Below are 23,945 nucleotides of genomic sequence, written 5' to 3'. Positions count from 1 at the left end.
TTAGTTTGGCTTGAAAACTAATTCCAGTGAAACTGATTTTTTTTAAATCTCTTTTACTGCTTTGAGAAGTTTTCTGTGAAGCAGATAGTGCTGACTATCCTCTCAGTTGATTAGTATTGTAATCCGAATGTTATTAACACTTCTCTACATGCACACACATAAAAAAATACATTTCATGTTATTGGACCACTGATATTTCTCTTGTTCTTATGTGATAATATGCTCATGTTTTTGTTGGATTGCCTGGTGAATTGTCAACACTCTAGGCATTGATCCAGAATTATCCCAGAGAGGTCAGAATCATATTACGTGTTCTTTAGTTTTGTAAGTCCTGCAAGCTTGGTATACCATCTTCAGTAAGGTTTTGGATGTTCCTAAACTTGTTATCTCTTGAGTCTTGTGAATGGCTGTTCTGAATCTTCTGGGAAGCTTTGAATAAAATAAATTCATTTAAGTAGCTGAGCAGACTTAAATATTTAAAAAATTAAAGTGGCAGAGGGAATTTAAAGATAATTTCCAAGGATGAGGACTTTGGGTGAAGAGTACATCCTCATCCTGTATATTCAAGTATGATATAAATAAATGGCTTTTTGATGTAATGACAGTGTTTATTAAGACATTGTACACTGTATACCAGAGGGATCAGGTGCTTTAGCAGGCGCAAAATGATCTGATTGCTAAATGGTTACTAAGATTGGTTCTGCACGCATTTTAATAGGTTTCTGGAACAGCTGCCTATATTATTGTACTCTTAGTTAGTCATGGAATATTAAGCTTCTGATCCACTTGAAAGTCCAGATGACTAAAAGCCTGTTCTTTATGGGATTGGAAGTACTCCACAACTGTATTTGTGTATGAGGGTTTTATTGCTGTCTAACTTGAAGGCAGCTCTCCTGGTTTGTAAAGTCCAATTTCAGAAGCAGACTTGTGTCTTGTGACTCTTACAGATATCTTCATCCTTTTAAGGAAAACAAAGAAAACCAGATTTAAAAATGCCCTTTGGTTCTAGGAGAAGAGTTGTGAACTCTTCAGTCAGTGGTCAGTAGTGAAGAAAATTATCCATTTGGCACACACACAAGGTTAACAAACTCTGGGGAGGAACTGCTTGCCCAAATATAAACAGTATTTCAATGATCATAAAAAAAAAACACCCAGTATCTGGAAGTAGAGAATGCCAAACAGATGGAATATGTCATGATGCTGAAGGAAGATGAATGTTTCTATACAATGACTTGCCAGAGTTTTGGTAGATTGGAGATGTAAACTTTGCTGGAACACTTCAGTCTTACGGTGGGAAAATGGCATGTAGGATTCTGTTATACCTTACATGGTCTGAAGAAGTCAGATCAATTTATCAGTACAGATCCTTAAACATCCCTGTTTTGTCTGCTGAATCCCACTGCAATTCAGTACAAGGTTTGTGCATAAATTTTGGATAGTTCACTGTCTTATTTTTGGCAGTTAAAGCAATCTGGATGAAAGTAGTTTTTCATTGCTGCAGTGATTGGTCCTGCTGCAGAGATGCTTCAGTAAGAAGGACAAGGAATTTATCAGTAAATATGAATTGATGGAGACTTGTGACCACTTTTATGATTTGAGCATTTTCAGTGGCCTGAACTTTTAGAAACTAAAAATAAGTGAAAAGTTAATTTAAACTTTAGGCAACTTCTCAATATCTCTAACACCACTCTCTGAAAGAGAGGGAATTGGTACCTGTGAAATGTACAGGATGATATGTTACCTTAAGTTTATAAAGGGGAAGGAGGTAATTTGTGTTTGGCAGAACACAGCAGAGCTACAGAGAAAGGGAGAATCATACAGTGCTATAAAACTATCAGTTCTGTTGTAGATGGTTTTTTCTGCACCTAGTAAACTCATGAAATTTTGTTCAAGCTCATTTTTTGAAAGTGCATTATAGGCCTTTCTCAAGCATCATGACTAAAAGATGAGAATGAAAGTAATTCAGGGGAAAGCATTTATGCTTGGGTAGCTGGCTATGTTTTCATCTCAAAACTTAAAAGGTGCCAAATTACCCACCAGCCTTGTTGTGCAACCTAATCCTTTAGTCCTGCATCCGAAGTGTCTCCCCACCCCTTCCGTACAACACAAGGAAGAGAACTGTGGTAACCCCATAGTTCTTCTGTGAGAATCCCACATTTAAACACTTAGGAGATTAACTAAAACAGTCCTTAAACTCTTTATGGAAAAATCTGTTCTAAGGTGAAGGCATTACAGATTTCTTCTCTTTTATACACTGTAAATCAGGGGCTTGAACGCTGAGGTCACCAGGATGAATGCCAGCATCCTATGCTGTGTTGGCGTTGTAGCCTGCCTTGAGTACACACTTGAGCTCCCCATTTCTGAACAGCATCTTGAAGTTGTTGCCAAGCTTATCCATTTCATCTTCTCCTTTAAAACCCTCTGTTTCAAAATTCAATGTTTTCTTCAGACTGGGGGCACCCAGATGGTCCTGCAAGATTTCAGTCTCACAGAAGCTGTCTCAGAGAGATTTAAAATACTTGCATTGTCACCTGTGTGTTATAGGTATGTGTTTATCATTTGCCTTGGAGTCCTGGAAAATTCTGTAAAAATTCCTTCTCATTTAAACTGCTACTGGAATGCTTTTAAACCACCACCATTAATATCATTTTTTGAAGGTACAAACTGCAGTATATAGGAAACCCTCAAACCAATACTGCTGCCTGCCTTAAATACTTTTTAGATTGGCAGCAGAAAGCTAAAACATTAAATCATGTCCTCATAGAGGCGTTGCAGGTGTCTCTGAGATAAAAAAGAAGTCTTTGTCCCTCAAGGAGTCCTTAAAGGAAGTGGGTCACGTTTTGAAAGACCAACCCATATACCACAACTTCTTCTGTTAAAGCTAAAGAGGACACCAATTATTTACTTCCCACTGCTGACCTTTCCTTGTCCTATAGGCTGCATTGTTTCCTGCCTTTCTCTTTGGAAGCAGGGAGAAGAACTTTCCCATTAAATGCTGCCTCCCATTCATTAGTGCCGTGAATGCTTGGCATGCCTGCAGTCAGGTGGTCCATCTGCTAAGCATTTAGTCAGACTTGGACACGTTTTCTTCACATACATTTATCTTCAGTTGTTGATTCAGACTTGAGTCAAATAAGAATATATATTAGATGTAAGTCTGTATATAAAATAACATACTACCACCAGCTTTACAAATCTCTTACAGAGTATCATGACTATAATAACCCTTCTTTTGTAAGAACAATGTAATTCCTAGTGCAAAAGATCCTAATTTTGGTTGAATTAAGCTTTGTGCATCGATACACTTTTTTGTATTTGGTGTGTGTTATGTTTCTTGAGTTTTTCCATTTTTGAGGTCTCTGTCTGTATGCACAGGAAGTAATTGTAAGAAAACCTTAATGATTTTCTTCCCCAATAACTTTCAGAATACTTTTGAGCTTCTTACAGATTTCTTTTCTTCTTTTCTCTACAGAAAAGAGCAGTTTTCATATAAGATGTTACTTCATTAGAAAAGTTGTGAGTTTGAACTTTGTGGGCATGTAGAGCTTTTCAACCTTTATCCTCCATGGGTTTTTTACCCCTAAATACAGAATGCACAGCATGGTGACTGCTGTTAGAAAAATAACTGTATTTTTTCCATACTAGAGAAAAGCTGTGGCGTAAATACTGTAAGTGGATATCCCACTGCAGGCCACTTGTACAGCTTACCTCCAATGTTAAAAGCAAGCAGAGCCAGTTGTGCTGCCTCTGAAGGATTCTCTTGGAGTGTCAGGGGAATGTAGTGGTGGGGTTTTGTGTTGTTTGGGAGAGAGACAAAGTAAAAGCCTCAACTTCAGCATTCTCTGCTTTTGCAGCTGTCACTTTGTTTATTGCTGATTCTACAGTGGTGAGAATGTAACTGCCCACTCAAAAATGTGTGTATGGATACATTTAGAAGAACTGTATGTAGTGCCCCGTGTCTGTTCCATAGCTTTGTGTGTTCTCTGGTGCCTTGTGGAACCAGTGGCGATGTTGCCGGTATAAATGGTTTGCTACAGTACTTTCTGCTGTTGTGTGTTATACAGCACTTTGTGTCTTGAATTGAAACAAGGTTTCCTCATGCATACCTGCCTGTAAAGAGACATGGGAAATAATTTTTTCCCTGGTGTTGTCCCAAGAAGTTTAAAGACACCGACTGTATGTGTTCAGCTTATCAGGAAGAATGATAGGTTTTGCTTATGCATTGAGCTGGTGCTGAAATTGATTGCATGGGAGTCCTGAAATCAGTTGGAGCTGCCACCCTGCTATTAATTAAAGCAATACTGAGGTTTTGCAGGCTCTCTTTAAAAAGACTGTTTCAAGCAACTTTCAGTTGGTTAGAATGTCTGTGGCATTCTGGCTGCCCTGAGAGGCAGAGGTTTTAATGATTTACTGGCAGCACTATTTAAATTGCATATTAAATTCCTGGCTAAGAAGGTAGAATACAGCATGTCAATGTCCTCAGGACTCCTTGTATGATCTGAAATTGGGAATGAGAGGAACTAGATGAAATGGGACTGACATGCTAGAGAAAAAGCTGGAATAATGGCACTCACAAGATCAGTTTTGTGAATTGATGGATTCTCTGTCATTGCCGACTAGATTTGATAATTCGAGGGTGGTTTTAATGGAGCGAGAGGAGCTGGGCAAGCACATTTTTCAGAATCTCTGAACACTTGAGAGGTGTGGTCTTCACTATCTGGTTACAGCCAGTCTTGGACAGTTAAATAGCTGAGCAGAGAAGGATATGATTATGTTCTGTTTATTGAACATGTTGCAGAGTTCTACTTGTTTCCTTTAGTTGCTCAGCGTGCCAGCTGTCTGAAGCATTTTCTGCTTTCACTTCTGGCCTGACTTTGCCCTAGTCCTGCCTATTCCTTGCATCACACACTACCTTAGGTACTGTCTCCCTGTATTTCAACTTGACTTCTGACCACAGTCTCATCTTGGCTGCCTATTTGGTATGTTTTTCAGCTTCTCTTTACAGACCTTTGGCCCTGCTCCGGACTTTCTTGCACAGGTCAACTTGGTACAGCCTTTGAATTTTCAGATTTGTGATGAAAATATATGGTGAAAATAAAGGTCTGTGTAGCCTTGTGCTCTGTTTTGAGAACTGGTTAAGAAAAGTAAAACTTAGCCTACCCTTGGTGTGTATTTTCAGCTTTTTACTGATGACTGAGAGTTTCAAGTTCACTTAAAGTGTTGGACTTAACCACTAAGGGCCTGGTAGCTGGTGTCTCGCAGGATCTTCAGTTTCTGTTTAATATTAAAACAAGAATTCTGTCAGCATTTTTAGTCCAGTGTATAAGAAAGTAAGGCTTAATGTAACTACCTTCATAGGCTAGTTCAACAGGCAGGACAAATCCATAGGAAGCTCTCAGTTGCCTCTGCCTTTCAGCATACCAGAGTAATTTTCCTTTGCACGGGGGTGTGTTGCTGTTTGTGGTGCTGGTTATTTGTAAGATAGCTCACCTCGTGTTCCTCTGGAGCTTAGTAACATTACAGTAGCTTGTTTTTGGGGAGGTTGTAGCAGTAAAGCTCCCAAGTTTGCCCATCTTGCCTGTACAGTTCTCAGATACTGATGACATCAGTGTAGTCTGATGTTTTCTGTCACATTGCCCGAAGAAAAATCTGTCTGCTTGCTTAATTTCATGCATCATAAATAAGACCCTGCTTGCAGCATGTCCTCAGAAAAGAGCCTGGGAGTTCTGGAATTATCTTATTCATTCTTTGGCCTGAAGTAACCTAATTTCTGTCATTTGGGCCTAATGTAAAAGAAACTTCCAAGTCAAGGCTGGAGATGTTTGATCTTTTGCTTTCCTTTACTTTATGTTTTTGCTATGGAGCAGTAAATTGCAAAAGTGGGGCAAACTTAGGAGTAGGATCACTAAGAAGAAAACAATTATGATACCAAGTATGGTTTCCCTTGTTGCTTGTTCTGTGTTTGTGGGGTTTTTCCCCCCTATTCTTTGTGTGTTAGTCTTTTTGTGGTTTATTTTGGGGCTTCTTTGTTTTTACCTCACCTTGACAGTAACCCCAGCTGGCCAAAGATGATCTTTGCCAAGCATTGTTCTATAGATATTGTCTAACAACAGGCATGTAGGAAAAATACAAGAGTAAGGTAACTTTCCTGATACACTGTCTCCTGAGCTGTGACAACTTAGGGGATAAAAGTAATATTTCAGAGGCTGGCTGAATGTTTGGGAACTTGCTGTAAGGTTTTACAGATTAGTTTCTCAGAACCTTCAGAACTGAAGAATTTCGGTGAGTTAGTGGCTAAATTTCCAGTGGGATAACACCATAACCAGCAGCTTTTGCTGAATACAGGGCTGTAATTCCTTACACTGTTTTTTTTCTTCACACTTTAAGCACTGGCTGATCCGTTAATGTAGCAAGTCTATCCCTGACAAAAGCAGATTATACAGTGTCAGTGAACTCTTCTCACAGTGGCTGGAAAAATGAAAACTGTGTTTAAGGCAAGTAGAATAGCTGATGTTTTAGTGACTCTTGAACCTTCAAGTAAGATTACATGATAAAAAAATTAAGAGGTTTTGGAAGACAACCTGCTTAAATAAAGTTCTGAAGCACTATATTTGAAGATGCTACTCTTATAGTGCATTTGGACACTGCAAAAGGGCTGTATGGGCTTTTTATTATTTTGAAAGTATTCTTTGGTGTCTTTGTGACAAACGTCCATGGAGTGTATCTTGTGGACTGATTTCTGATTTTTTGCTTGTGTTTATTTTGTGTCTGGCTACATACAAGAGGTTTCCCACTGAGCTAGAAAGAGCATGTCTGAGATCTAATTAATCTGCTATGAGGAACAGGCAAACAAGTGACAACTGAGAAAATGAGCATGCCTTTTCTGTTGACACTGATTCTTCACAAAAAATAACATCAGTGTATATAATATCCTGGGTGCTGTACCTTTAGTGGAGCTGAGCTTACATAGAAGACAAAAGCTCTAAAGAGAGAGACAGTTTGACTGTCAGGATGTCTTTTACAAGCACTTAGGTAGCAGAGAGATTCCTGCTGCTTTGCTGGTTTGGGAGTGGATATAGACTTTCTGATTTTTTGTGGAGAGAGGAAATGGCCTATTGAAAGCCACAGCTGCATTGTTGCAGAAAGCTGCATAATATGTACCATCATGTTTTACATGATCTGTGTTGTATGTATAGATCTATTAAAAACTGCAACATGCCAAAATTTTGAAAAAATTCTGTTTTCCTCAGAGAAACTTATGAAAATACTTCAATGAAGCTGCAATAATTCAGCTGAGTATTCAGTTTCGCAGAGTAATATAGTTATGTTCTTCTAACAAAAATTTTAGTCTAGAGGACTAATTGGTGGTGGGGTGGGAATGGGGATGTATGAAGGGAGTGGGGGATCTTTTTCCAACAAAGGGAAAATAAAGGCTGGTCCTTGTTTTTGTTTTCCCTCCTCTTCAGCTCTGATCAAATATATCCGGCCAGTATTTGTATCTCGGTCAGACCAGGATTCTCGCAGGAAAACTGTTGAAGAGATAAAGAGGCGTGCCCAGTCTGATGGTAAATGGCCACAGGTACTGTATTCTGCTGCTCTCTGAGATGCTATTTGGCATTTCTAGGCTTTGGATATGCATTTTGCTTTCTTCCTTGTGGGTGGCTTTAGGTGGTTTGGGGTGGTGTGTGTGTGTGAAATTTCCCCTGCCCCCTCTTTCTAAAAGATAAAATGTAAGATTCTCATGTATCTCTTACTGCCTTGTGTTTTGAGGGAAACTGGGTGAGTACATGGCTAGACAGCTCTTAGCTGGTACTAAATGGACAGACCACAGCAGATGAGGAAGTCCTCTAAGAGGAAAAAAATGAAGTGCTCAGCCGAATACCTGGGAAAGTACTGTGTCTTCTTGCCCCTTGCAAGATTTTGGCATTGCCATTATTGAAGATGCTGGGCAAGGCAGCCCAAAAAAATTTGGATGTTCCAATAACCACCTCTGTTAAAACACATGATGAAAACCTGGACAGAACAAGTGGCTCGGGGCTTTTTTCTGCACCTTAAATGTGGCTATTTATAATGTGCCTTGAAAGAGAGCAATGGGAAGGAAAGGATGATGTAGAAGATCTCAGATTCCCAGAAGCATGTGATTATTTTGCAAATTTGAAGCATTCCGGTGTTTTTTGGGTTTTTTTGAGATTAGGACGCTATATTTTTTATGGGACTGTTGCTGCTAACAGTGGGTATACCTCTGCTTACTGGACTGCAAAAATGTTATAAACAGCTATAAACAATGTGGCAGGTGATTTATAGCTTTTGCATTGTGACTTTGATCATTAGATTTCAAAGCAAGCTAGGACAGAGTGGGCAATAAAACTAGTAATGTTAGTCCTAGTATGGATGGGGGAGGGGGGTTTGGGGAGGGCTTTGTTTGTTTTTCTACTTTCTTCTGATGAATTGGTTCAACATGAGTGTTTGTGCTCTTTTTTTTTAGAATTCTGTTCAGGTATTTTCAGTCTCTGTCATTTGGGCATCTGTGCACATGCCAAGTAATAGCAAAGAGAAAATAACTCTTTTCTTAGCCTGTAGGCCAGAGTTTTGTTCTGTTACACTACAGACTATGATACTTTTTCTAGCACCAAAATCTTCAGTGAAAATACTCATACTTAACAAGTGTTTCTGGTCATTGTCAGTGTTCCAATAAATAGAATTATTATTGGAGGGCAAAAAAGAGGCAAAATCACAGATGAAGAAAAATGTTTTTCCTATTAGGTAGAACTTTACTTGACATCTTCAGCAACATTTTTTTTTACTCTAACTGAACTGTTTTTCCCTGAGAACATTTTTGCTGTAATCAGTTAATAACAGCTTTGAAAATATGTATTTGTAAATAAATTCACATTGAAATAGTTCTTAAAAGTCAACTTTTTTTTTACTTCAAGATAATGATTTTCCCAGAGGGCACTTGCACAAACCGATCCTGTCTAATTACATTCAAACCTGGTAGGTATTACGCTCATTTCTCTGTTCTCTACAGAATGTCCTTGTATCTTCATTTTCTGAAATACCAGTTGCATTTTAATTTGCTTGCTGTTGCAGAAGTTGAGTTAAAAACCTTGCAGTGGGGTGAAATTGGAATATAAATTTTGATGCTACAGGAAGATTGTAATTCTACTGTTGATCAAAACAGTTTCAATCATTCAGGTTTTTTCTTGGCTTCTGAGATGCATATGAACTGGAGGAATAATGTTTCTTCCTGGATCTGTGTTTGTGTCTTTTTGCTTTTGTTTTTTTCCCTTGCCCCCTCCATTTCCTATTTTGGGTCTGTCATGCAGCATTTAGATACTCCTGCTACCTTAAGCTTTGTAGTGTACCTATTTCAGGCTGCCTAGCATTTGTTGCTGTGTTGTATCTGGCTGATCCCTCTCTAACTCTTCTGTGGAGTTGCATTCTGGTGAAAAGTGCGTGAAAATGTTTCCCATGTAACACTGTTACACAGGCTGCCATTTTTTACATAACATCAATGTTCTAAGCTCTTTTCAGTAGGATCACCCTTTTAGTTTATCAGATTAGTAGAGGGTGTAACACTGAACATTGATGCAGCTGTAAATTGCATTTCGTGGAGGGACAAATGCCAGTACTGCAGTAAACCACTAATCTTTAATGTAAACTTGCCTTTGTCACCTAGGTAGGGAGATGGTCAGTGAAGAAGCTTCAGTGAGCAAGGCAGCTGTGAATGTGTTTTTGGACCTCTTAGTTTTCTGCCTAGTTTTTAGTCTTACTGTGTGTTTTGTGTTTTGTTTGGCTTGCAATTTAAATATCACTTAGAATATCATGCAGTGAGTCAGCACTGTGGTTCCTTGCACTGATTCATTTGGCTGAAGGTATCTCAGACTTTTCTCTCAGCTCTTACCTTTTTAGATGACAGAATGGTGATTAGGGAAACACCTACTTCTGTAGCTCTTTGCTCTCCTTCTCTCTCCACCTGAATCCTGACCATGCTTTGAAAGCTGGCCTGAATCCTCCTTGTGAAGCCCTGATTTCCTGCCCTCCCTCTGTGCCATAGAAATTCCAGACACCATGTATGTCATCCTTACATTCTCACTCTATCTTCCTCTGCTCTGGTCTGGTACATGCTGCTGTCTGCCTCTTGACTGTCTTACTTTTACTACTGAAACTTGCATCTGTATCCATCCACTCTTCCAGAAATCCTTTGCTTCAAAATTCCTCACTTATATCATGTTACATCATGTTACTTTAGGTCTGTATTCAAGTTATTTCTATCAGGATGCCTTTCTGCATTCTGGTAACATGGCCTATGCTCCTTACTCTTACTGTACATTTTCTTGGTTTTGTGTTTGTGTTTAAATGGTAGTGTTGTCATCTACCACTCAGCTTTTGTCAGCTTTGGATTATTTCAAAAGTTGCTTAGACTGTTCTTTGAGAACGAGCAGAAGGTACTGCTGGCCTCCAAATCTCTTAAGGATTCTATACAGACCACCTTAATTTAAAGATGTTTATACTCCATAAACAATTATTCCTTTAAAGTTTCAACAGTTATTTTGTAAAGCAAACGTTATGCTGAAAATACAGTGTACTTCAATTATTCAGTTCTTCATTTTAATTGGAATATTAGGGAGACTGTAGTAAATTGTCAAGAATAACATAATTTGAGTGAAACTCTTAATTTCTTCATGAGAGAAAGAGATGTTAAGAGAAGTCTTGGGCAAGATACTTATTACCCTATCTTTTTATTAGAAACCAAGAAAATGCTTAGCAAATGACGTAGAACTTGTGCTGCTTATTTATCAGAACTGTAATTTTCCCATGGAGTGAAGCAATGCTTCTGAATAATAGCTCTAGTTCAATATAGCTCTAGTTCAATTTGTAACTATTAGTTTTCCCATAGCTACAGAATAGAAGTGACAATAATTCTGTTATTTCAGAGATGACAAATTGCTTATAAATTATTGTTGTTCAGATAAAAATAGAAAGCTTCTTTTATATAAGAAAGCCCAAGGTCTTTACCAAAAATATTGTTGACCACAGGGAATAAATGAATTTAACCATCTTGTGCATGCTCATATTTTTTATATTCATTTGTTGAGCTGAATTTGGTACTAAGCTTTGACTTGTTTAAATAACAATATGTGTAAGTGGTAGAGGATAATTTAGATAATGTAAGCAAACATTTTTAATTAGAGGATATACATTATCATTCTCCAGGGTTTGCTTTTTTGATTACTTTTGAGGCTACTTTCAGATCCTGTTTTTTCACCATCAACTACTTCCTATCAGTCTGTTAGTTGTATAGTTTTTTCTTGCTGCAGTAAATTTCATCTCTACCAATTTACCACTGTAAATTAATTATGTATTGTATGTGCCTTCTAGGAGCGTTTATTCCTGGGGTTCCTGTGCAGCCAGTGGTTTTACGTTATCCAAACAAACTGGTGAGTTCAGCTTGCAGTGTCCTTGCAATTCAGGGCATTTTCATTGAAGTGCATTATGCAACCTTTAAGGTTTAAAAATTAAAAAATCATTGCTAAGTTATTGTTCGTTAAGCATTTATTCATTAAGCCTCAAGCCATATTAGGGAGTTTTAACTGAGACAGTTTAAATGTTTCTGCTTTGAAAGTTGTTCAGGTTGTTACAAGAAGTACTTGCCAAATGATGAGACAAATGGCAATTTCTGTCCAGGGTCTGTGTTCCTAAGTGCTCCCTGTTCCTGCAGTGTTTGCTGGAGAGTTTTCCTAATGTCATTTATTGCTGGAAGATGTTTTTTCATCTCCTGCCTTTGGGGGTGTTAGTCATGAATTACTGTGACTGCATGAATGGTGTAGGATGATGTGTTGAGGACCTCTGCACCTTTATAAAATCTCATCTTGTCCATTTTACATTCACCATGCCCTTGGCTAAGCAATTAGCCAGTTTGGACTAGTCTTCCAATTTAAATTATGTTCAGGTAAAATGCAGATTATTGAAAGTTTATTTACAATAAATGAAGTTTGTCTCCTCTGAAGTGGAAGTTACTTAGGGAGAGTATGAAGAGTGTCAGAAGTAAAATAAGGACCTGGTCTCTTTTAGTGATGCATGTCACATCAGAAGATCTCTGACTAGTCCATTAAAAACCCCTTGTTCTAAGGAAAGATTTTGTTTCTTCTTGGTACCTGAGTAGGTTACAAATATTTCCATCCACTGTTCTTTCTGTCATTTACTGATGAAACATAAAACATATGCTTGATTTAAAAAAAAGAATCCAAGCAAAGTTAATATACACAGACCACTATTTGCTCTTGGCTGAGTCAAGATGGAATGGCAATCAAATAGTTTGCAGTAACAAACCCAAAAATTATCGTGGCAGATGCTGTGACAAGAGTAGCAGCCTGATATGCTTACATAGTATCAAGTGCATTGTAGCAGGCTGCCTGGGATTTTTCATTACGTAATTGTTGTATTTTCAGGAAGAAAGATTCTTTTCTAAAAATAGTTTGAAGTTTTGATGGCACTGCCATTTAAAATGGCAAACATGCTCATGGCTTATGTCATATTAATATGCCTTGTAACTTTTTGTTAATGTTAAGCCCACAGCAATATAAAGCTATCAAATGTTAATTTGTAAATATCTTCAAAATCCAGGTGCATACTGAAATGTCATTATTGCCTGTAGTACATAATATTCAATGTTTGTAATCTGATAGTGAATGTTCCTAACACTTTACTAACAGAAATTTGTGAGCTTCTAACGTTGAAGTAAAACAATATAAATGTAAATGAAAATTTTTATTTTTATGTTACTGCAAAAATGTCAAAAGAAATTCTAACTATTTATATAGATATCCATTGTGAGCTGGCATGACTTTGTATATGGGACTTAAGTTTTTCCTACTACTTTTGCTTGCTGTAAAACACTTTGTTTTCAGTGCCCGAGTCATTTAGCTTCCTATGATCTAGTTCCTAGAGACCTTCCAGAGGTCTAAGCATTAATGACAGGAGTGATAATTGGTATTACTGCTTTATTTTTACGTTAGCTTGGGGGTTGCAGAAGAGTTGCATCAGAGTTAGAAGGAGGAGAGGCAGAAGGAATATGATGCGGTACACAAAGGTGAGGTTTATTTTGGTTAGGAATATGGAATTAGATTGTTTTGTTTCAGTTATTGAGCTATTCTTATCTCAACCTACAAGGCAAGAGTTACTTTTTTTCCCAATTCTCCTGCCCACCCTGGGGGAGGAGGAGTGAGTGAGCAGCAGCTGTGTGGTACTTAGTTGCCAGCTGGGATTAAACCACAACACATGTAAGAACAGAGTAGGGAATGAGAATTGGTTTTCATACACAAAGATGACATTTTTAGCAAACTTTAAATCTCTCTGGCTTTCTACTTGTTGCCTTGGTTGACTGATGCATATTATAATTTTATATTTAAAAAGGAACTTCTTAAGATCTTTGCTTAGCCAGTGAACTCCAGATATACCTTGTGTGCAGTCACCCCACTGTGTTTTGCTTGAAGTGCCTGCTCTGATCTGTGCTCAGAGCTTTGAGTTCCACAGTATGGATGAGAACAGTCTTGGATTTGAGTGCACCTGGCTGTTTTGAGAGGTTTTTGGAGATCAGAGCCTGGGGTGAATGTAGGGTTGCACTCTGGAATGTTTATTTCATTGTAGTCTGTTGAAGAGCTAGGGAAAGCAGTGGGCTGTTCTGCAGTGGGCTGAAACTTGGCAAAAGTGAAGAAGTAAATTCAGGGGGTTTTTGCTAGCAAATAAATCTAGTTCTGGTTGCTGTGAAGAGCTCTGTTTTTATATTTTTTATAGAGTTGCTCCCTGAATAGCAGTCATCTTGGGGCTTGTGACTGTTTGTATTAGATGACATCTCTGGTCCTGTATCAGTGATTTTTAGTAGTAATATTTTAATGCATTTCTCTTCTTGATGCATGAGCAGAAAGAACTTTTAAGGCTTAAAATGTTGTTTAGGCCTGACATTCCAAATTTTGCTGCTGGTTGTCTAGATTGGTAATATTTTAGGGATTAGATGCCTGAGAGGTATTACCTGTATTCTAGTTAGAATAAATGCTCTAATGTCTTCACCCATAGGTTCTCTACTGCAATCTTTTTTACAATTTTTTACTTCTTTCCCTTGTTTCTTCATTTGAATTTTCTGTCAGAGTGCTGTTACTTATGAAATGATGAAAATATATAAACTATATACCTGTTTAGATATCACAGAGCCCTTTAAAATGCATTTTATTTCCATATGCCTTCCATGAATAACTGTGCTATTTGATAAGCAGTTTAGCAGCAGCTCTTTTACAGTTTTGGTATATCAGGGTAAACTGAACCTGTAAAAACACAGCCAGTCTCCTGTTTAAGGTTGGCATATGATTCTCAATATCTTCTTGTGTCAAATACAAATTCTATGGAAGATGGCTCTTCTGCCTGTTTCCTCCCATGCTGAGGGGAAGTAACAGAGGGGAGAACATTCAAGGTCAGGTTGGATGGAGCTCTGGCCAACAGGATGTAGTTGAAGATGTCCCTGCTCATTGCAGGGGAGTTGGAATAGATAGCCTTAAAAGGTCCCTTCCAACCAAGCTATTGTATCATTTTATGTACTTCCACACAATTTCAAGTATTCATTACTTGGATACAGTATTTTCAAAGAATGCTGTCAAAGGGAATGTTGTCCAGAAGCGCAAGCTGGTAGCTGTGGTAAATATAAAAGGTAAGTTAGTTATGTAAGGAAAATCCTACTTCCCTTTGTATGCTTTTATCATAAAGATATTGGTTATGCTGGTAGAAGTCTCTTATAACATGGATCTGCCTCTTGCAGATCAGAATCCCTTTTTCCCCTAGCCATTGCCCTGGCCATTATCCCTGATGCATCCTGATGCTTCAACGAAAAAAAGCATGCCTGTCAACTATGACATTTGCATTGGGAATTTCTTGCAGGACTGTTGATGGCTTACTTGAGTTTGACTTGCCAGCTAGCCAGCACGAGGCTGCATTCTGAAAATACCTGTGCCCTGTTCAATGACCCAGACACTTTCATGGAGATCACATTTTTCTTTATCTCACTCTGTGCCTTTGCAATTTAGAGAGCTGGATTGGAGATGTGTAGTGCCTGGTGCTCTATAAGGCAAATTAGTCTCTAGATAAGTTATCAGCTATCTACACTGGTTTCTCATGGTTTGTAATGAAAGTTCCTTGTGGGAAAAAGACAAAACCCATAATACATTTACTTGCAGCATTATCAGAGACATCAAAATAGCCAGAAACTGTGTAACAGTAAAACTACCCACATTATAGTTCTAAAATATTACTACATGGAGGTGTGATTTTTTAAAGCAGATTAATTGATTGCTACAGATAGATTCATCCTTTATTGTATTTTGTTTGATTGAAAATAATTGTTAAATGTCAAGTTTTAAATTTTTAGTGGATCTTTATGATGTGCTGACCCTATTCTCTAAGCTGTTGTTCTATCATTAATCACGTTTTTCACCTTTTATGGATAAGTTTGTTTCCTTTTATTTTTACTTTAGGTGGCTCTAAATGGTAGTTAAAACTTGAGTTAACTTGTTTTTTTCATGGTCATGGCACATGTGATCACCTGAAATCTCTAGAATGGGTTTGGATGGTAGCATAAAACTGAACTGGAACATGTTCAGTAGGTTGAAAAAATATTTTTCTGATCAGGTTTTTCAGAAACCTGAATTTAATGTGTCTTCTTGCCTTTACAATAATGACTTGAACTCTTTTTCCAAGTTAGAACAGAACTAATTTTTAGGTTTTAGGTCCTTTTTTGTACATTTAAATCACATCTCTTAAGTACTGCAGTCTTTTTCCTGTGCCGTTTCTTGATATTAGTTAAAAATGGGATGATTTTTACCGTCATGTTCCTACCTGTTATATATTGCTTTACGGGTCTATGTTCCCTTTTTTGCTATTTGCATCTTGTTCACTTCTTTTACTGTGATTTGTCCTCTCTTAGTGCTTCACACAGTGTTCATTTTGGCCATATAGCTGTATAAAAGATGGGCTGATCCCTAACAGGGTTAAGAACTTTTGCAAAGAGAGCATAGAAGTTTCCATGAAAGTTTCTTAGTAATATATTGTCAGCTATGCTGTGGGCAGTGTAAAAAGTTGAATGCACAATAATTAATTGCAAATGTCACACTTCTTTTCATAGGACACAATCACATGGACATGGCAGGGGCCAGGAGCGTAAGTGGTTGATGTTTTATTGCTTTTATCATTGCTTTCGTCACTTCGTGTTTATTTATATGACTTATATGCATATATAGTCAACCAGTTGCTGGTTATTTGATTATTTTTTGAGATTAATTTGTCTTTTATGTATTATTCTCTAATTATACTAATAGTCATTAAGCAGAATCCAGGTGTAAATATTGTACTTCAGCTGCTATGATTCTCTTGGTTTGCAGAAAGAATTTTAGGTTTTTATTTGAAATTTTTTTTAACCAATTGCCTGAAGTAAAACAACTTGCTTCTGCTTTACGCTTGCAAGTTGATTTGGTATATTACTGTATAAAATCTATGGCTGTTGGTTAAAATTGTTCTACTCTCACAAATATAGTTGACTCACTCAAAAAATTTGGAGATACTGTTTCCATTATCTTGTCTGAATATAATTTCAACCTTTTTTTTAAACAAAATGTTGTTCTAGAGGTTTTTTAGCAAATTCATGCGATATAAGATATTTAAAAAGGCAGTTCTTGCTTGTTTAAAAAAAAGGTTAAACTTTATTTTCTCATTGGGATGTGAATAAAAATTCCAAAATGTTTAGATCAAGAGGAAAACAGCAAATTTTAAACCCTAATTAAAGGAGTGTTGCCTTCTGTGGTTAATGCTTTGTATTGTTTTGAATGTCCCATGTGACATCCTATATTTCAGTAATAATGAGGAAACCATGGGAATTAGCCAAGATTCAAGTAATCTAGAATTTTGTCAATTAAGTTTTGCACTTAGGAACCAGGTCTAATTAAGGACGTGATTTTGGGACTTGAGGAAGTCATCGCTCACTTGCAAAGGTTCAGCTTACAAATGGCTTGTCACTTTGGATGTAGATGAGTCCATGGTTGTGTATAATGTAAACAGACACTGCAGCATTTGCTGCATAAAGGGATTTCTGTTCTCGTGAGCTCCTGCCTCTTCCCTTGCATTTGCACTGCAATTCATGTGAAAAAGTAACTCAGCCATAGAGGAGAAAGGTGAGCAGCTTACTTCCACCTTCGTATCCTAACTGAGGACTCAAGAACACAGAGGAAGACAGAAGAAACCTGTACGTGTCTTGCCTCAGCTCACTGTAGTGTCTAGAAAGCCCTTATTCCGAAGTGTTGATCTCTTCTAATGAAGTTAAATTAAATTAAAGCTGAATCAGAATCTGCAGCAGCATGTGATGTTATGCAAATTGACTGGGTCAGTTTAAATTACAGCTTGGCTTAATTAGAATTAATTCTCCTGGGGACCTAAAATGTATTTGTGATGTCTTAGCAGAAAATGCTGTTAAAACTGATAACAGGCTTCCTTTTCTCAGCAAACATATCTTTATGTTTTGGCCTACACTAAAACAGAAATCTGGAAATGTTTCTGTATCTAGGAGTATTCTGTTTGTTTAAAAGTGCTGTAGCCTGTCAGATGGATTGAAAACTTGTCACATGCAAATTTAGTCATTGAAAGTAATGTTTTTACTGCCTTGGCAGTGTTCAGAACAGATCAACTGAGTCTACTTTGATAGCAAAGAATGACCATAGTTGAGCTAGATACAGATTCTGTCTGTTTTAAATTTTCATTTAAATTCAGTGTTCAATCTTTGAGGATTACAGAGATGGCAGAGAGAAAAGTTTACTTGTAACTTATTGGGGGTTTTTAATGCTCTTGAACAAGGACCTAGAAACCAGACTTTCGTGTTTCTCTCAGGAACATAAACTTCAAATTACTCCATTGTTGTTCCTGACTCTTTTCTTTGCCTTGATGTGTTGGAAGCTCAATAAGAAGAAAGCAGGGGGGAAATGTTTTGCAGCCCTACATGGGTGTATTACAAAATGAGTAGGGTTTTGCTCCCGGGGCTGCACTTTATCTGTGTAAGAGGATTTTGGCCTGCCATCCCCTCACAATGATTGACTACTCTAACTACCTAGATACTGTATGAAAATGTGGCTACTTGACACTGCTCCTTAATTTAGGTTTACTAAATCCTTTCCTGGATTTGAACCTTAATGCTTTCTAAGGTCAAGTTGATTCCAGTTATCTTGTATCTTAGGCTATTAAAACACACATACTGCATTTCATTAACAGACTTTGGAAGTATAATGAACTTTGATTCCAAACTGAGGTAATGATAAAATCTCAGTGGTTGCATAATTAATCTTGCCAGCTCTGTGCTGAATACTGCATTTTCTAAAACAGACTTACTCCTCTTTTAACATGTTATGCATATATTACCTTTCACTGTTTGTCTTCCTGTTTTTGAGTATTTTTTAAGATGCCAATTCAGTGTAAACTTTTGTTCCACCTTACAGAATGTAATATATAGAAGTACTTTCAAAGGCCTTTTCTGTTAATTTTTATCTGAATATGATTATACTACAAGTGGGATGCTATGTGAAGACTTTGGAGCATAATGTATTAAAGTTTCACTATATATTTTTTTTTTCTCCATCCTTCCCTATCTTTTTCCCCTTTTAGGTTTGAAATTCTGTGGCTTACTTTATGCCAATTTCACAATTCTGTGGAAATCGAGGTCAGTAAAAAAACCTCCAATGTATTCTGACCAGTTGTAGAATACATAATATTGTACATAATTCTGCAGTAAAAGTTTGTATTCATAACTTGTGTGTTTGTCTGTGAAAACAGGTTAAGATACTACTTGTATTTTATACAAATGGCTTCTGTATCTGAAAATACAGTCTAAAAATGGAATAGCAAAATACAATTTTCCTGTTGGCATAAGACTTTTTTTTTTTAGTGATTTGAATTGAGTAGATAAATTTCTAGCTCACTTTAAAAAGTCTTTTGTGAACAAATTTCTTGTCTTCTAATGGCCTGATTGCTCTTTCAAGTAGTGTACCAGCTTTGTATGTTAGACATTCAAGTGTGTGAATGCTGATGTATGAACTAAGAAATGACTTGTAGAGAAAAATTGGAGGTAGTTTCTTACAGGCCATATAAGTTATTGAATGTCTGGCTAATTTTTTTATTAGGCTGCACAGTTCAGAATGTGAAATAGGAAAACACAGAAAATCTATCTATATTCTTAACTTTATTTTGAGGAAAATACTGTAATTTTGAAGCTGAACATTATTGTAGTGAAAACATGGAAACAATTATAGCCTTTCCTTTCAACTTGTTGTCCCTAATGCATTTTACACAGAGTAATTACATTTTTGTGGACAATTACAGTATTTGAAGTGTGTCATATAGGATGTTTGACAGATGTTCTGCAATTCTTTTGCTTTTTGAATAATGAAGCAGCTATTTAGGTCTGACAGATGGAACTGATGGCAGGGTAAATCAGTAGGAAGAACTATTACATGTTTGCATACACTGTGTTACAACAGTAACATATATTGCATGCTGATCACTGTTCTCTGATCATTGCTCTGTTTGCTTATTTTTGCAATCAATTATTCTCAAAATTAATGAATATGCAAAACACCAGCCACTCAATAGTTGTATGTATTGTAGAAATTTGTGGTTTGTGTTATCAATTCAGTTGGACAAAAACAAATCTGATTTCCAGAACAGTGGCCTGTGTTTTGCAGAAGGGCCAGGGAGTGACTTCCTCACTCAGAGCTGAGACAAACCAGCTTGTTGGCAGGATTTTTACCCTTTCTCAGGAGCATGGTTTTCTGCCCTAGGCAAGTGAAATGGGTTCTTTCACACAGGAGTGAACACTGCGGAGTTTTCTTGATTTTTGAGGCAGCAGCTGCTAGCAGATGTTGGGTTTCTGTAGCTCTTACATAACAAGCTATGATCTTTGGTAGTTCTTGGGGGGGGGAAAAAGCAAACTAACTAGCGACCTTCTGAAATACTCCATACTGAAGCAGTAGTTGGCAGAAGATAGAGGAGTAGACCTGTTTGCAAGGTTGCTCTCAAGTATGAGGCAGAGTAATGCCTCAAGGCAAGTATGAGGCTGTGTTAATGTGAATGGCAAAACAAATGTGTTTGGGTATCAAAGTTTTGAAGTTAAAATGCAGATGGGAGTGAAACAATGTTGATGCCTGGATGACATGGATACTACCTGGATAACTGTAGACTAATTAGCATCAACATAGTTAAAAATTATTTACTTCTGACCACTTCCAGATGCCTCCTTCTTGTGTCAGTTCTCTAGACTTTCCCAGGTTATGCAGCTTTTGGTACAGGAGATTCCAGCTCAAATGCTGTCAAGGCTGTTCTGGAGCTGTAGCAGTTGAATCTGGTTTTGCAAGGAAGTGCAGTGAGGACTAGTAACATATGGGAAAAATTGGTTGTTTTGTGTTCAAAGTCATATTTTTCCTCTGGTCTCTGAAGTTTGTTGGTGGATATTCCTGCTCTGTTCAATCAGCACAGATACTGGCAAAAACCTAGGAGCCTGGATACCAGAGTTACTGCTGATGATTCAATAACTCAGGGAGACCTATAACAAAACAACACAACGTCAGAGGTTTGGGGTTTTTTTGATTAAATGATAGCCAGTAAGATTTACCAGCCAGCAATCAGGATCCAAATTTAGCTAGTCTGGCTTCTCTGCATATAATATATGTTCTGACATGTTCTGTGTGTCATCCAGTGTCACTATAAAATAAAATCTATGTAAGTTTTATAATAGGTTTCTGTAAATATTTGCCCATCCTCCCATCTTGTACTTAAAAATGGCATGCTGGCAGTGTGAAGAAGAAAGGATGTGTGATCATCTGCACATGTAGTTTGTTTTGGCTCATGTCTGTTTGTTTTACTGACCTGTCAACTTCAGTGTTTGTATATCCATGACAGTCTGCAGCAGCTGAGAGTTCTTCTCTTGGTTTTGTTAGTGATATTGAAATGATTATGTTGTTTATGTTGAGTTAGGCACAGACATGCAGAACACCTCTGAAATCACCTCATATTCAAACTTCTGCTGTGTTTGGACACATTACTTAATAGCCATTTGCAACTCAAATAAATGGAATGAAGTTTGGAAGATGAAGGAGCAGTCTTTCCATCTCTGTTAACTGCACAGTCTTTGTGGTTTTGTGTATTACATGAGGCTGGTGTACCTGCTTGTAATGTAAACTTAAAAGACAGGAGTCATGTGTTTTCAGCTGCAGTGGTGCATGTAGGAAAAACTCCAAAACTCAAAATAAATTCAATATTTGTCCTTTACATGAAACAGATGAATGTCCAACAGCAGTGTTTGGGTACTGTTGATCATACAGTTATGATCAGTAACTTTAAAAACACAGCTAATTTTAAAACACAGTAATTTTAAAAACACAGCTAGCTTTGTGGTTATTGAGAAGTGTTTGCTGAGATTATGAACTTTAAAATAAAGACTAACAACTTTACCCAGTTGTTACTTTCTGGTTTAAAGACCAGTGTGAAATTTCTGGGTCATAATTTCCATTTTCCCTTCCCATAGGTAATTATATGTACTGCATCTAAGCTTCTTGCAGCTTTTTTTCTAATACAGAAGCTTTACACAGGATTGTGAGCATTTTGCTCACTTAGTGCATAAATTATCTCACTGTGCTGCACTACTAAGACTAAGAGTTGTGTGTCTGGTACTGACTAGGAGTGGTGATCAGAGTGATCCTCTCTTGTTCCTCCCATCTGGAAAGTTTGTCATTTGGCAGAAGGAAATGTTTTGAAGGTTTTTATTGGTGAGATTGGCCGTGATCTTGGGGCTTACATAATTTTTCAATGGACACTTAAAAACAGCTTTAAATACTGGAAGATATTTTAATGTAGGCCATGCCATTCTGAAAGCTGCCCTTTCTGTGGTGGGTCTCCAGCAGCTCTGGTTTAATTTTCCACTTTCCAACATCAGCTATTCTGTGGTTCTCTGGTCATCTGCATTCATTTAGATTTTTTTATTTCAATGGAGCGTTAATGGCTTATGTCCAATTAGAAGGAAAAAAGTTTCAAAACATCTAACAGCAGAAAATAAAAACACTTTTCCTGTGTATATTAGGCAGTCGTACATGATTTCAAAATGTGCAGGGGGAACAGTAAATACCTGATGTCCTTAAAATTTGGATTCTTAATTTTTAAGTTATAAAACAATATTCCTGTTGCATGTGCTTTTTTTTGGTTATCTGAAAAGAGCTGAACAATACAGAAGGTAAGTGAGGTTTATGCAAGAAAGTGCTAATACTTCTAAATTATTTTAAAATTCTGAGTCCCACTTAGGAAATGAAGATAAAACTCTACTTGGATTCCGTGTGGTGAGAAATGAGCAGAGTCAGTGTTATATGAATTTCTAGAAGTATGACATATGCTTAAGCATTTAAAAGTTTAATTTTTAATATTTTCTGTAGTCTTAATGTAATTTTCTGAGTAACAACAAACTGTATACAATTTTCACGATAGTGCTGTAAGAAATTGTTTAAAATGTTAAATATTTTGGTATAATTCAGTTCTCTGTATGCAGTTTCTACCCGTGTACATTCCTTCAGAAGAAGAAAGAAAAAACCCAGTATTGTATGCCAATAACGTCAGGCGTGTAATGGCAGAGTAAGTATGTTGTAATTCTGTGTAAAAATAGATCTGTGATTTTAAATTTAGAAAATATCATGAAATCAAGTTGGTGTGGTTGTCTGCCTACAAAGAACCTTGTAGTCTGCAGGAATGTCTGCAAGACCTTTTACATAGCAGTTACTTTCCCCTCTGAAGCAGGCCAGGGAGCCACAAATACAGCAAGAACTGTTGGAGTTGATGGGTTTGGAATATTTCTTTTTCTGTTGGTTCTTTTGGGGGTTTTTAACATGCCTTCATATAAAAAGCCAGTTCTGCTTGCTCCAGTGGGTATTTAGTCTTTTGGGGAAAGGGCATGGTGGAATTTTAGGAAAGTTATGTAACTGAATTTTGTGCTATTGGGGTTGCATTTTAAGCTGTGACTGTTTTAATGAGGTTAAGAATAGTTTCATGTATTCATTGTTAGCCAGTAGTATTTCAAACAGTAAAATGCAGTGAAGTGGCTTTATTTCCATTGGAAACAGAGAATTGATACAATGTAAATTATTTGAAGTTAATGTTTATGTGAAGACAGTTAAAACACTTGTCCATAGGGTATAATAAAGGCAACATTTAATACTTTCACTCTTGTTGCATTTTTATTCATGTCTTTTTCATTTATTTTTTTGTTCTTTCAGTAAATCTTCCATTAGTCAGTAGATAACTCCTTTCCATATTTACAGTGAACCCTCAGGCTTGTGATCACTAATAACTCTTGAGAGGTTTATGTATCTTCCTAATCCTGATTTTGAAAGAACTTGTGAAATCATAATTTCCTTTGTGTAACTTCTCTTCCGTTTCCTATTTAAGCCAAAGGCCAGTTTGTAGGTAGTAACTGAGAATTCTTGTCTGCTTGAACCCAGGTCTGTGAGTTTCCTTAAGGATGCTGAGACAATAATATAACAATAGATCCATTGTACAAAAGGACATTTCTCAAAGGAGAAAAGAACAAAAGGACCTGTTTGAATCATCCTGTCTTGGAGTCAAAAATCTTTGAGGCACTGACCTCAAAGACTTTTGTTGTTAATTAAAGACCATCACCTGGCAAGTGCTGTCCTCAGACTTAGTGTGGAAGGCCAGATTATTAAATCTTCATTCTGAACTCTGCTCCAATCACATAACAGAGATTGTGTGCTATAAGGAAAACTTTTGAAAGCCTACAAAAGTTTACAACAACTGGCATGTTGCAAGCCTTCCTCTCTAAGTGTGCTTAGGAGGAAAATCATGATTATGTTTCTCCCTCCCACCCC

The 23,945-nt window shown here is 37.1% G+C and overlaps 1 protein-coding gene across 1 annotated transcript in view; it reads left to right on the top strand.

Moving 5' to 3' along the window:
• LPCAT1 (lysophosphatidylcholine acyltransferase 1) overlaps positions 1 to 23,945 on the top strand; it is a 59,042-nt gene that overhangs the window by 9,710 nt on the left and 25,387 nt on the right. The window contains exons 4-9 of the mRNA XM_058800016.1: positions 7,467 to 7,579; positions 8,934 to 8,994; positions 11,383 to 11,441; positions 16,169 to 16,203; positions 18,688 to 18,742; positions 22,613 to 22,695. Coding sequence (XP_058655999.1) covers positions 7,467 to 7,579; positions 8,934 to 8,994; positions 11,383 to 11,441; positions 16,169 to 16,203; positions 18,688 to 18,742; positions 22,613 to 22,695 — 406 coding nt within the window. The remainder of the gene's footprint in view (positions 1 to 7,466; positions 7,580 to 8,933; positions 8,995 to 11,382; positions 11,442 to 16,168; positions 16,204 to 18,687; positions 18,743 to 22,612; positions 22,696 to 23,945) is intronic.

The sequence above is a fragment of the Ammospiza caudacuta genome, chromosome 1 (genome assembly GCF_027887145.1).
Source record: "Ammospiza caudacuta isolate bAmmCau1 chromosome 1, bAmmCau1.pri, whole genome shotgun sequence".
NCBI lineage: Eukaryota > Metazoa > Chordata > Aves > Passeriformes > Passerellidae > Ammospiza > Ammospiza caudacuta.
This window is presented reverse-complemented; position numbering and strand designations above follow the sequence as displayed.